Here is an 18,813-nt window from a genome sequence, read left to right as displayed (position 1 = left end):
GGCATTTAAATCGTGGAATCTGACCCCATGAACTTTGGTGGGGTCAGTACCAGATGGCCAAGGCTGACAAATCACACATGAGCCACCTTGTGGTATTTCAGGGCCATGTGTCAGCGAAAGGCCTGCTACCCGACCCAAACCCGGCGGGACCCGACGACATGTGTCGAGTTCGGGTCGGGTCAGGTTGCACTTCCGGGTCCAGCATTCGGGCTCGTGTCGGGCACGGTCGGACACGCTCTACCACAGGTAAGTGGCTCCACTGTTAATGTAATTTTTGGTTGGTTTTGTTACAGTTATTTTAAGCTTGTGCAGATCAGCAACAAAGTGAAAATCGGAAGGTAAGTTAACTGATGGTCGGGTTGGGTCAGGTCAGGTGCGGGTAAAAAATGGAAGGACTCGGACCGGGTCGGGCTCGGGCCGGATGTGGTTCTGTTGGGCTCATGTCGGGTATTTTTTTGCAGACCCGAGCAGGCCTTTAGTGTCAGCCTGTATTCCATACAGAATCAGTGAATGATACAGCACTGAAGGAGTCCATTCAGCCCATCATGCCTGTGCTGGTCCTTTGAAAGAGCTGTCCAATTAGATCCACTGTCCTCTGCTCTTTCCAAAGACCCTACAAATTTCTCCCTTTCAAATTTATATCCAGTCCCCTTTTAAAAGTTACTATTGAATCTGCCTCCAAATTCCTTTCAGACAGCGCATTCCAGAAAATAACAAGGCATTGCATTAAAAAATTTCTCCTCACCTCCCCTCTGGTTCTTTTGCCAATTAGTTTAAATATGTATCCTCTGGATACTGATCCTCCTACACTGGAAACAGTTACTTCCCGGTTACCATATCAAAACCCCTTCATTTTGAACACCATTTGTGTTAAATCACATCAACTGTTGCAGCCGTACTGAAAATAATCTGATCCATGTCTTAAAATAAGTCAAGAATCCTGGTCGCAGATCATTACCCATGTCACAGTTCTGGTAACACAACGGCATAATGCAAAGGATGGCAGTGAGGAAAGAGTATTTTCCACATCTTGTCCACTCTCTTTGGTTACAGTTTTACTGTGTCAGTTGTAGCTCACTGGGGCACACTCTTGCCTTTAAGCCAAAGATAGTGGGTTCAAGTCCCACTCCAGAAGTTAGGCAGATGTGCCAGTGCAGTGCTGAGGGAGTGCTGCATTGTTGGAGGTACAGTCTTCTGGCCCCTCGAGCCTGTCTAGCCATTCAGTGAAGATCATGGCTGATATGGTCACCTGTCCTAATAATCTCCTTATTTGGCTCAGTATCAATTTTTTTTTGATATCGCTCCTGTGAAGCATCTTGGGAGGTTTTACTATGTGAAAGGTGGGATAGAAATGCAAGTTGTTGTGGTTTTGACATTTTCAATTGAGGCTCAGCCTCTACAGCTTTTAGGTGGAAGAGAGTTCCGGATTTCCAGTACCATTTGTGTGAAGTGTTTCCTGACATCACTCCTGAATGACCCAGCTTTAATTTTAAGGTTACGCCCACTTGTTCTGAAGTCACCCCCACCCCCAACAGAGGAAATAGTTTCTCCCTATCTACCCATTCAACTCCTTTAATAACACCTCAATTAGTTTACCCCTTAATCATCTATATGCCAGGGAATACAGGCCTGGCCTATTTTCTATATGGAAATGCCACTGATATTTGGATCGAAGTATAGCCTGTATAAAATAGAGTGGCTGTTTAAGCCTAGTCTATGCAACCAGACCTCACAATTTAACCCTTTTAGCTCTGGTATCATTCTGGTGCATCTGTGCTGCACCTCCTGCAAAGCCAATACATCCTTCCTGAGATGACCAGGGTCACTCTGGGTACAACTGTAAACTTGACTTTTGTTTTGCTTTGCTCAGTCTGCAGCTTTATCCCATCAATCATGTTCGAGCAGTTGAGTTTAGTGTTTGCCAGACAAGGCTTGCGTGTTAACTGTGACATTATCCTTCCCTTTCTTGGCACCCGTACAGTCCTGCTCTGAGGCCACTGTCGCAGTGCCAGGATGAAGTCACCAGCAGTAAATGTCTGTTTTCTGTTAAAATGTCACCATTTCTTTTTCCCAGTCCCACACAGGAAATAAAATATCAGGAGGTCACAGTCTTGCAAAATGAAATCCTCCCTTCACTTCTGAAAGGATGAATGACCAGGGTCATTGGTTTGTGCTACTAACTGAACAACCCTTCCAGCAATGATGGAGCTTCACTTGGGCTCTGTACCTTGATGTTACAAGAGAGTGCAGACTGTCTTGCAGTGTATTATATCATACATATTATAATATATTATATTATATATATTATTACTTTATATTGTATGTGCACTAAAAGTGAAACTCTCAGCCTTATAATAGTTCTGTTCTCGGCCAACTGGGTGGGAGTTGACTTCTTTTATTTGTTCCATGGGATGTGGGCATCGCTGGCAAGGCCAGCATTTGTTGCCCATCCCTAATTGCCCTTGAGACGGGCAACTGAGAAGGTGAGCCACCTTCTTGAACTGCTGCAGTCCATTTGGGGTAGGTAAATGCAGGACATCACTGCAGGAGTTCCTCAGGGTAGGGTCCTGGGACAAACTGTCTTCAGCTGCTTCATCAATGATGTACCCTCCATCATAAGGTCAGAAGTGGGGATGTTCACTGATGATTGCACAATGTCAGAACCATTCACAACTCCTCAGATACTGAAGCAGTCCGTGCAGAAATGCAGCAAGACCTGGACAACATTCAGGCTTGGACTGATAAGTGGCAAGTAACATTCGTGCCAGGCAATGACCATCTCCAACAAGAGAGAATCTAACCATCTCCCCTTGACATTCAATGGCATTACCATCACTGATATTCCCCCGCTATCAACATCCTCTGGGTTACCATTGACCAGAAACTGAACTGGACCAGCATATAAATACCGTGGCAACAAGAGCAGGTAAGAGGGTAGGAATTCTGTGGTGAGTAACTCACCTCCTGACTCCCCAAAGCCTGTCCACCATCTACAAGGCACAAGTCAGGAGTGTGATGGAATACTTTCCACTTGCCTGGATGACTGCGGCTCCAACAATACTCAAGAGGCTCGACACCATCCAGGACAAAGCAGCCCACTTGATTGGCACCCCATACACAAACATCCACTCCCTCCACCACCGAAACACAGTGGCAACAGTGTGTACCATCTACAAGATGCACTGCAGCAACGCACCACGGCTCCTTAGACGGCACCTTCCAAACCCGCGACCTCTACTAACTAGAAGGACAAGGGCAGCAGATGCATAGGAACACCACCACCTGCAAGTTCCCCTCCAAGCCACACACCATCCTGACTTGGAACTATATCGCCATTCCTTCACTGTCACTGGATCAAAATCTTGGAACTCCCTCCCGAACAGCACTGTGGGTGTACCTACCCCATATGGACCACAGTGGTTCAAGAAGGCAGCTCACCACAACCTTCTCAAGGGCAATCAGGGACGGGCAATAAATGCTGGCCTGGCCAACAACGCCCACATCCCATGAATGAATAAAAAAAAATTAATATTAATAACATGCATCAAACAATGATCTCACACATTGGCTGCCATCTCTGGGCTGTGTCACAGAAGGGAATGTGCAATGTAGGTTCAAATACTCTGTCAAAGTCCCTCTTATGTACAATATTTATTGGTCCTTTCACTGCATAAATAGCACACACAGTAGTGCTTAGAAGTATAATCGAATACTTTTAGCAGCCACTGTTTGGGGGTTATACAGCAAGCACCTATGTTGTCTTCTTCTTTGGCCTCCTTATCTCGAGAGACAATGGATACGCGCCTGGAGGTGGTCAGTGGTTTGTGAAGCAGCGCCTGGAGTGGCTATAAAGGCCAATTCTAGAGTGACAGGCTCTTCCACAGGTGCTGCAGATAAATTTGTTTGTCGGGGCTGTTACACAGTTGGCTCTCCCCTTGCGCCTCTGTCTTTTTTCCTGCCAACTACTAAGTCTCTTCGACTCTCCACATTTTAGCCCCGTCTTTATGGCTGCCCGCCAGCTCTGGCGAAAGCTGGCAACTGACTCCCACGACTTGTGATCAACATCACAGGATTTCATGTCGCGTTTGCAGACGTCTTTAAAGCGGAGACATGGACGGCCGGTGGGTCTGATACCAGTGGCGAGCTCGTTGTACAATGTGTCTTTGGGGATCCTGCCATCTTCTATGCGGCTCACATGGCCAAGCCATCTCAAGCGCCGCTGACTCAGTAGTGTGTACAAGCTGGGGGTGTTGGCCGCCTCAAGGACTTCTGTGTTGGAGATACGGTCCTGCCACCTGATGCCAAGTATTCTCCGGAGGCAGCGAAGATGGAATGAATTGAGACATCGCTCTTGGCTGACATACGTTGTCCAGGCCTCGCTGCCATAGAGCAAGGTACTGAGGACACAGGCCTGATACACTCGGACTTTTGTGTTCCGTGTCAGTGCGCCATTTTCCCACACTCTCTTGGCCAGTCTGAACATAGCAGTGGAAGCCTTTCCCATGCGCTTGTTGATTTCTGGTGTAGAAGGGTGGGTTAGTAAATTTGCAGATGACACTAAGGTCAGTGGAGTCGTGGATAGTGCCGAAGGATGTTGTAGGGTACAGAGGGACATAGATAGGCTGCAGAGCTGGGCTGAGAGATGGCAAATGGAGTTTAATGCGGAAAAGTGCGAGGTGATTCACTTTGGAAGGAGTAACAGGAATGCAGAGTACTGGGCTATTGGGAAGATTGTTGGTAGTGTAGATGAACAGAGAGATCTTGGTGTCCAGTTGCATACATCCCTGAAGGTTGCTACCCAGGTTAATAGGGCTGTTAAGAAGGCATATGGTGTGTTAGCTTTTATTAGTAGGGGGATCGAGTTTCGGAGCCACGAGGTCATGCTGCAGCTGTACAAAACTCTGGTGAGACCGCACCTGGAGTATTGCGTGCAGTTCTGGTCACCGCATTATAGGAAGGATGTGGAAGCTATGGAAAGGGTGCAGAGGAGATTTACTAGGATGTTGCCTAGTATGGAGGGAAGGTCTTACGAGGAAAGGCTGAGGGACTTGAGGTTGTTTTCGTTGGAGAGAAGGAGGAGGAGAGGTGACTTAATAGAGACATATAAGATAATCAGAGGGTTAGATAGGGTGGATAGTGAGCGTCTTTTTCCTCGGATGGTGATGGCAAACACGAGGGGACATAGCTTCAAGTTGAGGGGTGATAGATATAGGACAGATGTGAGAGGTAGTTTCTTTACTCAGAGAGTAGTAAGGGCGTGGAACGCCCTGCCTGCAGCAGTTGTAGATTCGCCAACTTTAAGGGCATTTAAGTGGCCATTGGATAGACATATGGATGAAAATGGAATAGTGTAGGTCAGATGGTTTCACAGGTCGGCGCAACATCGAGGGCCGAAGGGCCTGTACTGCGCTGTAATATTCTAATTCTAATTCTAATCTAGAGACAGGTTACTGGTGATAGTTGAGCCTAGGTAGGTGAACTCTTGAACCACTTCCAGAGCGTGGTCGCCAATATTGATGGATGGAGCATTTCTGACATCCTGCCCCATGATGTTCGTTTTCTTGAGGCTGATGGTTAGGCCAAATTCATTGCAGGCAGCCGCAAACCTGTCCATGAGACTCTGCAGGCACTCTTCAGTGTGAGAGGTTAAAGCAGCATTGTCAGCAAAGAGGAGTTCCCTGATGAGGACTTTCCGTACTTTGGACTTCGCTCTTAGACGGGCAAGGTTGAACAACCTGCCCCCTGATCTTGTGTGGAGGAAAATTCCTTCTTCAGAGGACTTGAACGCATGTGAAAGCAGCAGGGAGAAGAAAATCCCAAAAAGTGTGGATGCGGGAACACAGCCCTGTTTCACGCCACTCAGGATAGGAAAGGGCTCTGATGAGGAGCCACCATGTTGAATTGTGCCTTTCATATTGTCATGGAATGAGGTGATGATACTGAGTAGCTTTGGTGGACATCCAATCTTTTCTAGTAGTCTGAAGAGACCACGTCTGCTGACGAGGTCAAAGGCTTTGGTGAGATCAATGAAAGCAATGTAGAGGAGCATCTATTGTTCACGGCATTTCTCCTGTATCTGACGAAGGGAGAACAGCATGTCAATAGTCGATCTCTCTGCACGAAAGCCACACTGTGCTTCAGGGTAGACGCGCTCGGCCAGCTTCTGGAGCCTGTTCAGAGCGACTCGAGCAAAGACTTTCCCCACTATGCTGAGCAGGGAGATTCCACGGTAGTTGTTGAAGTCACCGCGGTCACCATTGTTTTTATAGAGGGTTATGATATTGGCATTGTGCTATGTTGTATGCTATATGCTATTGTATCATCAACAAATATGGAGCTGTGTGCTATTTAAGAGTAACAGAAATAAAGCACAGTATTACAAAACTCTATTCATTCGGTGGAAATAGTGTAAATCTCTCAAGTACCATATCAAAGGATTTCAAAATTTGTTGATGAAACCAAACTTGGAGGTGTGACAAACAGTAAGGATGATACCAATTGACTGCAACAAGACATAGATAGGCTAGCAGAATGGGCAGACAAGTGACAGATGGAATTTAATACAGAGAAGTGTGAGGTGATGCATTTTGGCAGAAAAGATAGGGTGAGACAATATAGACTTAATGCCACAGTTCTAAAGAGTGTGCAGGAACAGAGGGACCTAGGGGTTCAGTGCATAGATCTTTGAAGGTGGCAGGACATATTGAGAGAATAGTTAACAAAGCATATGGGATCTTGGGCTTCATAAATAAAGATATTGAGTACAAAGCAGGGAAGTTATGCAGAGCCTTAATAAAGCTCTGGTTAGGCCACAGCTAGAGTATTGCATCCAGTTCTGGTCACCACACTTTAGGAAGGATGTTAGGGTACTTGAGAAGGTGCAGAGGAGATTTATCAGGATGAGGGATTTTAGCTACAAGGTTGGGTTGGAGAAACTGGGGCAAAAGAGGCTGAGGGGAGATTTGACAGAGATGTACAAGATTATGGCAGGTTTAGATAAGGTAGACAAAGAAAAGCTGTTCCCCTGAAATGATAGTACACGGACTAGGGAACACAGATTGAAGGTTTTGGACCAAGAGAGGAAGGGGGCATGTCAGGAAAAACTTTTGTACTCAGTGAGTGGTAATGACCTGGAACCCGCTGCCCACGAGGATGGTGGAAGCAGGGACTATCACTGACTTCAAAAGGAAATTGGACGGTGACTTGAGAGAAATAAACTTCAGAGAGCTACAGGGACAGAATGGGGGAATGGAAATGACTGGATTGCCCTGCAGAGAGCAGGCACAGACTCGATGAGCTGAATGGCCTCCTTCTGTGCCATTTTGACTCTATGAATTGCTAATATCCAGGACAATTGCAATGTATATAACACACTTTAGCACTGGTGAATATAGACGCTTGACTTTCTCCAAAGCTCAGTGCTGTTGATGCTGGTTCTTTACTGACATCTGGTGGCTGCCGTGAAAAGCTACTAACTACAAAAAATATTGAGATCCTGAGCCTCCAAAAGTCTCAAGTTGCCAACCAACCAACCAGCCTGGAACCTTCGCCAATCCAAAAATAAAATACTTGATCAATGTACAATAATTGTGCTTCAGTTCTTCAACATTAATGTTTGTGCTCATCAGCGCCATGCAACACGTGGAAGAATAAAAGGATTTACATTTACAAAATGCTTTTCCTAGGACATTCGAAACCACTTTACAGAGAATCAAGTATTTTTAAAGTTAAAACTGTGAGGAGCTTTGATAGGGTAAATAAAGAGAAACTGCCTTCACTGGTATGACGGTCAGTAACCAGAGGATACAGATTTAAGATCATTCACAAAAAGGCTGGGGGAGAGCTGAGGAGAACTGTTTTCACACAGTGAGTTGTTACGATCTGGAATGCGCTGCCTGAAAGGATGGTGGAAGCAGATTCAGTAGTAACTTTCAAAAGGGAATTAGATTAATACATGACAGGGGAAAAAATTGCAGGGCTATAGAGAAAGAACAGGGGAGTGGATCTAATTGAATTGCTCTTTCAACGGGCCGGCACAGCCACGATGGGCCAAATGGCCTCCTTCTGTGTTGTATCATTCCATGAAATATAGTTACTATTGTAATGTTGGTTTCTCCAATGTATCCTCTAGTAACCATCTATAGAATGACACTTTTTCCAAGCCCACCTTGCTGTGGGTGTTGTCAATGCCTGATGTACTTTTGAAGTGTAGTCACTGTTGTCAGGGGGACAGAGTGACATGAACGCAATGCAGGTGGATTGACTGTGTCCCGGGGACGCCCCCAGATCCTCTGAATCAGAAGGTCGTGGGTTCAAGTCCCATTCAAGATACTTAAGCACAAATCCGGGCTAACACTCCAGTGCAGTACTGAGGGAGTGTTGCACTGTCGGAGGTGCCATCCTTCAAAGGTACATAATTGGCTGAAAGTGTTTTGGGACATTCTGTGGTCGTGAAAGCTGCTACATTAATGCTAGTTCTTCTTATTTCTCCTTGATAAAACTATCTCATAAAATACGCACATCCTGACATGTAATTCTCAGTCTCTTAAAACCCTGTCATTTCTGATAACAGGTCTTCCCCGAACCATTGGCCAGGATTTTACCTTGGTCAAAGAAGTAGGTTTTAAGGAGCTTTTTAAAGGAGGAGAGAGCAAGATGAAGAGGCAGAGAGGTTTAAGGAGAGAATTCCAAAGCTTAGGGCCCAGGCAGCTGAATGCACGGCCACCAATGGTGGAGCGATGGAAATTGGGGCTCAACAAGAGGCCAGAATTGGAGAAGCACAGAGATCTCAAAGATTTGTAGGGCTGGAGGATGGTACAGAGAAAAGGATGGGCGAGGCCAGGAGTGAACAAGTGCACTTGAGTCATTCTCACATAACACATGGATGAAGGTTGGGAAATGTCACACTTGAATAGTTTTAACACATTTTGTCACAGCTCATAACAATGAACCGCACACTCTCAATGTTCAACTCCAAGGAATTGATCATTTAGGAATAAATGGTGTCTTAGGACAGAAATCCAAATGTGTTTAGTTACTTCATCCAGGCCAAAAGCAATGTTTTTTTATTAGTTTGATGCAATTCTGAAAAAGATCAAGTGCCTCTAAAAAAATTATTGGGCAAAAAGCTATTGTCTTGCAAAAGGTACGCAAATGGTGCAATAAAGTGAACGATTACCTTTTCTTTTTGCTTTCCTTCGTTTACTTCATTCATTTTCCTTCATCCAACAATAACGGAGAATAAAGTTGCTTTAAACTGTATTGAAAAGTATGCAGTGCACCAAATATAGTGTTGGCGGCAGCACTGACGCATCCCAATTGTCAATATGGCTGCTGAGTGGTGAAAATTCAGAATAAGCTGTTCCAGGAATAATTATGGATGAGAACAATTTAATGATGGGAGATCTTGTGCTTTTTTGGCGCTGAAATTGATGGCACTATCAGGTTTTAGTTTGTCACTGATTTCTTGAAGAGATGGATACTTCAGTAGCCTGTGTCTAAGATAAGTTGATGTGTGTTGTTCCAGAGCAGTGACCACTCCTTTTGGTGGTGAATTCCACATTCTCATCACACTCTGCTATTCAAGGTCTGGCTGCACTCCAAATTTCCTGTTCCTGGCATTCAGCTGCAAAGAGAAAGTGGGAACAAGACCTCAGCTGCTGATGCAAAGATTGTGCTAGGGAGGGAAGACAGTTTTGGTCTCCTTACTTAAGGAGGGATATACTTGCACTGGAAGCAGTTCAGAGAAGGCTCACGAGGTTGATTCCTGGGATGAAGGGATTGTCTTATGAGGAAAGGTTGAGCAAGTTGGGCCTATAATCATTGGAGTTTAGAAGTTTGAGAGGTGATCTTATTGAAACGTATAAGATTCTGAGGAGCTTGACAGGGTAGTTTTTTCACTCTTTCATGGCATATGGGCAACGCTGACAAGGTCAGCAATTTTGCACTTTCCTAATTGCCCTTGAGAAGGTTGTGGTGAACTGCCTTCCTGAACCACTACAGTCTATCTGGTGTAAGTACACCCACAGTGCTGTCAGGAAGGGAGTTCCAGGATTTTGATCCAGTGACTGTCAAGGAACGGCGATTATAGTTCCAAGTCAGGATGATGTGTGGCTTGGAGGGAAACTTGGATAGGGTGCTGATCAAGTGAACTGCTTTGTCCTGAATGGTGTCAAGCTTCTGGAGTGTTGTTGGAGCCACACTTATCCAGGCAATTAGAAAGTATTCCATCACACTCCTGGCGTGTGCCTTGTAGATGGTGGACAGGCTTTGGGGAGTCAGGAGATGGATTATTTGCCACAGAATTCCCAGCCTCTGACCTGCTCTTGTAGCCACAGTATTTATATGCTGGTCCAGTTCAGTTTCTGGTCAGTTGTAACACCAGGATATTGTCAGTGGGAGATTCAACATGGTAATGCCGTTGAATGTCAAGGGGAGATGGTTAGATTACTTTTGTTGGAGATGATCATTGCCTGGCACTTGTGTGGCGCAAATGTCACTTGCCACTTATCAGCCCAAGCCTGAATGTTGTCCAGGTCTCAGTGCATATCTACAAGGATTGCTTCAGTATCTGAGGAGTTGTGAATGGTACTGAACACTGTGCAATCATCAGCAAACATCCCCACTTCTGACCTTATGATGGAGGGAAGGTCATTGATGTGGCAGCTGAGGTTGGTTGGGCCTAAGACACTACGCTGAGAAGATATTTCTACCCTAGGGAGCTGTGGAGGCTGAGACATTTGAATATAATCAAGGCTGAGATAGACAGATTCTTGAACTATAGGGGAGTCAAGAGTTATGTGGAACAGGCAGGAAGATGGAGTTGAGGTGAAGATCAGATCAGCCATGATTTTATTGAATGGCGGAGCAGACCCAAGGGGCTGTATGGCCTACTTCTGCTCCTATTTCTTGTGTTCTTATGTTCTCTGGATTATTTCCAGGCCTCTCTCAGATCCTCCAGTCTGAGGAGCATCCTGGTGATACCCCCACTGCCAGCTTGTTCTGGCATCCCTGTATCAGGGCACCCTGGGGATGGATGTATAGGAAACTGTGGAACGCTTGGCCTCCACCTACTACGGGTAACACTAGCAGTGCCAACCCTCCAGGATTGCCCTGGAGTCTCCAGGACACTGTAGTGAGCACCACCCAGGAGAAAAATCGTCGGGGGCATTAAAAACTGTGTGTTCTTTTTCTCATTTTCTTTGAACACTTCTGAAGTTATTGGAGGTGGGAGTCGGCAAAGGAAAATGACTGGATGGGTAACCAAGGATCTGCTCACTTTCAAGTTGCCATGAGATGGGCGTGTCAGGCAACCAGTGATGGGAGTGTGCGGGCAGGGAGATGAGATCACATGACAAAGACCTTCAGAAATTCATCCAACCACAGTTGGTAACCCTATTGAACACCCATTTCGCAAAGCCCATGAAATCCTGGATACAGAGCAGGGCACTACACTGAGGTAAAGATGGTGGAAAACTGGGGGTTTTGGATCAGGGCATACACCCCACCTGATCTGAGCATTCCCCAGGTGCAGTGACGAGGAAAATCAGCTTAGTTCTGAAGAAAAATAGATTTTATTTTTAAAATTAGCATACACTGTTGAACAATGAATAGCATAGATACATTTAAGGGAAAGCTAGATAAGCACATGAGAGATAGAGAAATATAAGGATATGAGGAAAAAGGGTGGAAGGAGGCTCAAGTGGAGTATGAACCAGTTGGGCTGAATGGCCTGTTTCTGCGCTGTACATGTGATATATAATTCCATGTGAAGATTGCAAAGTATATAATGTGATAAGGATTACCATGGTTAATAAAATAGCAGATAATAAAGTAAGAAGGTCATCAAGAACAACACAACCTGGTGCTGGGGATAATGAAGAGCTGCCTTGCAAAGGGTCATGTTGGGGTTATCATAGTAGCTTGAAGTCTTAAAGGGAAAGGTCACTCTTTAATATGATTGCAACCCCCCAGGTGTAACGCATAATTTCAACTGACATCTCGGCTGAGTGCAACTGGGTGGCATCACAAGAATAGAGAATCGAACAAGTTGCACCTCATACATAGAGAAAGATTTTCATTTCTATAGTTCATTTCACATCCTCAGGACATCCCAAAGCACTTCACACCCAATGAAGTAACTCTGAGGTATAATTATTGTTGTAATTTAGGAAACCCAGCAGCCAATTTGCACACAGCAAGCTCCCACAACCAGATAATCTGTTTTAGTGATGCTGGTTGAGGAATCAATAGCCAGGAGACCAGGAATAACTCCCCTGTTTTTCTTTGAAATAGTACCCTGGGATCTTTTACATCCACCTGAGTGGGCAGACAGGGCCTTATTTTAAGCAACTCGTCTGAGGGACAGCACTTCTGATAGTGCAGCACTCCCTCAGTACTGTGCTGGGAGTGTCAAATTGAATTTTGTGTTCAAGTTGCTGGAGTGGGATTTGAACCCACAACCTTCTCTGTCTTAGAGGTAAGAGGGCTAACCACTGAGCCACAGCATCACTATCATCAATAGCCCTATCCCGGAAAATGCAATATTACCATAACTAGCATCAACAATTGTAAAAGCATATTTGCCTCTTTTGACATAGCTCACTTTGAAAAACAAACCGATATCTATAGTGTAACATCAGCCCTCCTGTACTTCCAACAGGAAAGCCATGCTCTAAGGGAGGGCAGGTCAGAGCTAGGGCTACAGAATATCTCTCATTCTCTGACCTGCACTCCCTTTGAGTACAGTGGCCTATTGGGAATGCGGCAGCACTGAATTTACTCTTGCAAATGCAGCTGTAACTAATGCAAAATATCACTGCCAATATTGACAGCACCTCAAGCACAATTTCTTCCTATTTACCATTTTTGGAAACTTCAACTTTCCACATTTCGATGATTATTGTTCTGATATTAGCAACATATCCCAACCCAGAATTTAGTGTAACCAAGGTGGTTTACAGTGTATGCTAAAAGCTCGCATCTTCATGCACCCACAGCTGTCCGATTTTAATGGGCTTTCACCTATTCATCGTTTCTACGTCTTGGCATCGGTTGCATGTTGATGAGGCATTAGTGGAATGCCTGGTATTATTAGTGAGCTTTTCTCGTTACAGGGAAAATTGAGAAATCCAGCCCAGTGTCATCCTCGACAGAAGGCCTAGTGCCTTCTCCACTGCCGGACCCCACGCCTACGGAACAGGAGACTTCTGTACAGGGTCGTTCTAGAGGTCTGATGGAGACGTTGCTGGAAGATTACGAGATACAGAAGGTTAAACGGCGAGAAAGGCGGGATGAGCCCAATGTAAGCAGCTGAGTTTTGTGCCAACAATGCTGAAAGTTAAAATGGTTATATGCTCCATTCAGTAAGCAAAATGGTGATATTTACCATGGCCCCCAGTGCCTTTGGAAGGATTGACAAGGTAGATGCTGAGAGGATGTTTCCCCTCATGGGGGACTCCAGAATTAGGGGACACAGTTTAAAAATAAGGGGTTGCCCATTTAAGATGGCGAGGAGGAGGAATTTCTTCACTGAGGGTCATGAATCTTTACCCCAGAGAGCAGTGGAGGCTGGGTCATTGAATATATTCTAGGCTGAATTAGATAGATTTTTGATCTACAAGGGAGTCGAGGATTATGGGAGTGTGGCGGGAAAGTGGAGTTAAGGCCACAACTAGATCAGCCATGATCTTATTGAATAGCAGAGCAGGCTGGAGGGGCCGAATGGCCTACTCCTGCTCCTATTTCTTACGATCTTATGATTAGCTCACCACCAAACCCCACCGACCCCCCACCCCTCAGCATTCACTAGAAAAGAGAAGACTTGAGAGTTGACCTGATGGAGGTCTTTAAAATGGAGTTTGATGGGGTAGAGAGGATGTTTTCACTTGCGGGTGAGTCCAAAACTAGGGATCATAAATATAAGACAGTCACTAATAAATCCAGTAAGGAATTCAGGAGAAACTTCTTTACCCAGAGAGTGGTGAGAATGTGGAACTCACTACCACACGGAGTAGTTGAGGTGAAAGCATTGATGCATTTAAGGGGAAGCTGGAGAAGTATTTGAGGGAGAAAGGAATAGAAGTTATGCTGATCGGGTGAGATGAAGTAGGATGGAAGGAGGCCCATGCAGAACATGGACCTGTTGGACTGAATGGCCTGATTCTGTCCTGTAAATCTAATATTTTATGTGGCGTGTTCCTAACACCTTTGACATGAGAGGAAGCTAACGCTAAGTCACAATGTTTCCTCAATCCATGTCTCCCTTACCAAAGGTGCTGGGCATATGTATTGTGCACACTGTTGGCAGCATCACAGTGAGTTATCTATGACTGAAATGGCAGACACAACTAGAAATAGGCAGTGGGTGGCTTTGTTTACACATTGAAACTTTAACCCTCAGGATGTTATATGAAATGGATATGTATGGCAATTCCACCACCACCTAGAGTTGCCAACCCTCCACGATCACCCTGGAGTCTCCAGGAATTGAGCATTAATCTTCAGGGTGCTGCTGTGAGCAAATCCAGCAGAAAATACATAGGGGCATTCAAAAAGTTTTTTTTTCATTTACATTGTTTATTGGTTAGAAAGATATTAGAGATGAAGAAGAAAGGTAGTTTGACCGGGCAGGGCAGTTGGAGGCCAGAGGTCATGTGACAAAGCCTCCAGGGATATGTCCAGCCACAGTTGGTAACCCTACCATCACCTGGGGTAAGACCTGTGCTCAGTACCTTGGATGAGGAAAAGGAAAAGTCAGCTCCTGGTGACTGTAAAGCGATTCCGGCTGTTTCTGTGAGTATGTGGGGCATGTGTAGAATCAGATCCAGTTGGGACGCCCCAAACCACCCCCTGCCCACATGGACTAATGGCCTGTTGACATTCATCATCGCAGTATCTAGACTGATGCAGGGAAGGCAACTTCCATCTTCGGTGCCCACAGCTTTTGAGTTTCCTGATCCAGGGCTGCGAAAGCCTGTGGTGCCCAGGGAACCATATTCTAGCATGGAGCAGCATCTTCAGGACAAGAGAAGGTTGAGGAGCAGGGAGAATGGGAGTCCTAGAGTTTAGTGACAGCACGGACTGAATGTCAAACCATTGCATTGACACAGGCAATTGTCAGCACTTTTCACTCAAGGCCCAAATTACATTCCTGTAAGTCCCATAAAGGACCGCAGTTAATGGCATCTAGGTTAGCATTCTGCATTCCTGTTTTAGAAGTGCTTCTGGAAGGGATGTGCTAACATTTCAGCGTATCTCATTGTCTATCTCCAGTGTGTGTCTCCTCAAACTGTACTGCATGATAAAGGTATTGCTTCACAATGGTACAAATATTGCTGTAGGCTTATCAAAATTTCATTCCTTCAGTTTCTCAACCAGTATTGCATGTTGAAAGTGAAACTAATGTATGTGTTAATAATGATGCAGTAACATTCTCCTACCCACATTCACATTTCCCCATATTCCTATAATTAACCCTCTCTGTAAACCGCAACCCCTCCACCATCTAAATCCCTTGATAGATAATCCTCCCTGCAAACCCTTCCCCAACACAAATTTTATAATCCTGTAAACACTTGCCCTTAAAAATAAACTCTGTTCTATGATCCTCCGTATGAATTTCTTTCTTGCCTTGAGTCTATAATTCAACTCAGTTTTGATAAATGTATTAACGCAGGAGTGGTTTCATAATATTTTCACATTTTTTTGTCACTAATAGATTCACTAACGATGCCTTTTCCTCTTTGTCAGTACAACAGTCTTGTATCGTCTAACATGATCACTTCAGAAGTGCTTGTTGTCAGCCACCTATGTCCAGCATGCATGGCTTGCACATTAACATATATTTTGACATACTTTCTGAGAGCAGAGGTGCAGTCTGTTAACTAATTGGATGATTCAAATCTTTGGGGCAGAATTTAATGTGCCTGCAACATAGAATAACTAGAGATAGAGAATGTACAGCACAGAAACAGGCCATTTGGACTAACTGGTTCATACCAGTGTTTATACTCCACACGAGATGCCTCCTACCTTACTTAATCCAACTCTATCAGCATATTCTTCTACTTTTTTCCCCCTCGTGTACTTATCTAGATTCCCCTTAAATGTATCTCTGCTGTGCACCTGGATCACTCCACGTGGTAGCGAACTCCACATTTCACCACTCTGGGTAAAAAAGTTTTGCCTGAACTGCTTGTTGGATATATTAGTGGCAGTCTTATATTTATGACCCCTAGTTTCGGTCTCATTCACAGGTTGAACTGTGTTCTTTTTGTCATAATCTTAAAAGCCTTTAATAGTCATCCCTCAGAATTATCTTTTCTAGAGAAAAAAGCCCCTGCCTGTTTAATGTTTCCTGACAGGTAGAAACTCTCAGTTCTGGTATCAAGCCACATAAGGGGATATTAAGGCAGGTGACCAAAAGCTTGGTCAAAGAGGTAGGTTTAAAGGAGTGTCTTAAAGGAGGAAAGAGAGAGGCGGAGAAGTTTAGGGAGGGAATTACAGAACCTAGACAGCTGAAGACACAGTCACCAATAGTGCACTGAAGGAAACTGGGGATGCACAAGAGGCCAGAGTCGGAAGAGTGTGGCAGTTACAGAGATAGGGAGGGACGAGGCCAATGAGGAATTTGATCACAAGGATAAGAATTTTAAAATCAATGGATTGCCAGATCGGGAGCCAAATGTATGTCAGCAAGGTGGGTGAATGGGACTTGTTGAGAGTTAGAATATGGGCAGTAGAGTTTTGGATGAGCTCATGTTTACAGAGGATTCTAGGTGGGAAGCCAGCCAAGAGAGCATTGGAATAGCCAAGTCTGGAGCTAACAATGGCATGGATGAAGGTTTCAGCAACAGATAGACTGATTGAAGCAAGAGCAGAAACAGACAATATTACGGAGCTGGAAGTAGGAGAATTTGGTAATGGAGAGGATATGGCATTGGATGCTCATCTCAGGGTCAAATGTGAATGGTCTGGTTCAGCCTCATGGAGGGGGAGGGAATTTAGGAATGGAGTTTGTGGTAGGGACTGAAGACAATGGCTTTGGTCTTCACAGCATTTAACTGGAGGAAGTTTCAGCTGATCCAACAGTAGATGTTGGGCAAGAAGTGTGACAAATCAGATTCAAACAAGATTCAGACAGAAGTTCCATCTACTTTGCCCCACCATCCTTTTTTTTAACCAGCCTGACTGAGAGAGTTTTTATATATGTATGCATTTATATGTCAGAAAGCAACTGTGTGCCTGTCAGAATAACACCTCTTCTCTGGTTCCTGGAGAGCGGTGTGTGTTTGGAGTTTTGTCTCTGCAATGGTCCTTGTAAAGATGTATGACAGGCAGCGTCCTAACAAGCTACCGTTTTTTTCTTCAGTGCTTCCTTATTAATTTAAGGTGCTGGATTTTCACAGCGCTCCTCCTTATAGAATCATAGAATGTTTACAGCACAGAAGGAGTCCATTCAGCCCTTCGTGTCTGTGATGGCTCTCTGAAGGAGCAATTCACCTAGTGCCACTCCTTGCCTTCTCCCTGTAGCCCTGCACATTCTTCCTTTTCAGATAACAATCCAATTCCCTCTTGAATGCCTCAATTGAATCTGCCTCCACCACACTCTCAGGCAGTGCATTCCCGATCCTAACCACTCACTGTGTGAAAATATTTTTCCTCATGTCGCCATTGCTTCTTTTGCCAATTACTTTAAACCTGTGCCCTCTGGTTCTCAATCTTTCCACCATAGGAACAGTTTTTCTCTGTCTACTTTGTCCAGACCCCTCATGATTTTGAATACCTCCATCAAATCCCCTTTCAACCTTCTCTTCTCCAAGGAAAACAGTCCCAAATTCACCAATCTATCGACATAACTGAAGTTTCTCATCCCTGGAACCATTCTCGTGAATCTTTTCTGCACCCTCTCTAACACCTTCACATCCTTCCTAAAGTGTGGTGCCCAGAACTGGATGCAGTACTCCAGTTGAGGCTGAACCAGTGTTTTATACAAGTTTAACAGGTTGCTTTTGTACTCTGTGCCGCTATTAATACAGCCCAGGATACTGTATGCTTTATTAACCACTCTCTTAACCTGTCCTGCCACCTTCAATGATTTATGTACATATACCCCAGGTCCCTCTGCTCCTGCAACCCCTTCAGAATTGTACCCTTTATTTTCAATTGCCTCTCCATGTTCTTCCTCCCAAAATGAATCACTTCACACTTCTCTGCATTAAATTTCATCTGCCATTTGTCCGCCCATTCCACCAACCTGGCTGTCGTTTTGAAGTTCTACACTACCTTCCTCACAGTTCAAAATACTTCCAAGTTTTACATTATTTGCAAATTTTGAAATTGCGCTGAGTACACCAAGGTCTAGGTTATTAATATATATCAGGAGGCCAAGGGGTCCTAACAACGAACCTTCCTCCAGTCTGAAAAACAACCATTAACCACTACTTTCTCTTCCCTGTCATTCAGTTAATTTTGTATCCATGTTGCTACTGTCCCTTTGGTTCCATGAGCACTAACTTTGCTCACAAGTCTGTTGTGTGGCACTTTATCAAATGCCTTTTGGAAGACCATGTACACTACATCAACAGCATTGCCCTCATCAACCCTCTCTGTTACCTCATCAAAAAACTTATTGAGATATGCAATGGTTACTCAAACTGTTTACAAGAGTTGCAGAAGACTGGCTAAATATGGTTCAAGCAACTATAATCAACAAATATTTTGGTGAAAATGAGCCATCTCTCAATTATGACCACAAGTAGAGATAACTTTATGTCACTGGAAAATGTTAAGTTAAATTATAATTAAAATGAA

The 18,813-nt window shown here is 44.6% G+C and overlaps 1 protein-coding gene across 5 annotated transcripts in view; it reads left to right on the top strand.

Moving 5' to 3' along the window:
* Positions 1 to 18,813, top strand: part of LOC137369448 (paralemmin-1-like) — a 492,534-nt gene that overhangs the window by 442,517 nt on the left and 31,204 nt on the right. For all 5 annotated transcript variants that reach the window (XR_010974948.1, XM_068030674.1, XM_068030675.1 and 2 more), the window contains one exon: positions 13,116 to 13,303. Coding sequence is in view for 4 of the 5 variants with exons in the window: in XM_068030674.1 (XP_067886775.1) it covers positions 13,116 to 13,303 (188 nt within the window). In the remaining variant the exon portion in view is untranslated. The remainder of the gene's footprint in view (positions 1 to 13,115; positions 13,304 to 18,813) is intronic.

Source organism: Heterodontus francisci, chromosome 4, assembly GCF_036365525.1.
Source record: "Heterodontus francisci isolate sHetFra1 chromosome 4, sHetFra1.hap1, whole genome shotgun sequence".
NCBI classification, from domain to species: Eukaryota; Metazoa; Chordata; class Chondrichthyes; order Heterodontiformes; family Heterodontidae; genus Heterodontus; species Heterodontus francisci.
Note: the sequence above shows the minus strand (reverse complement) of the source record. Positions and strands in the feature narration are given on the sequence as shown.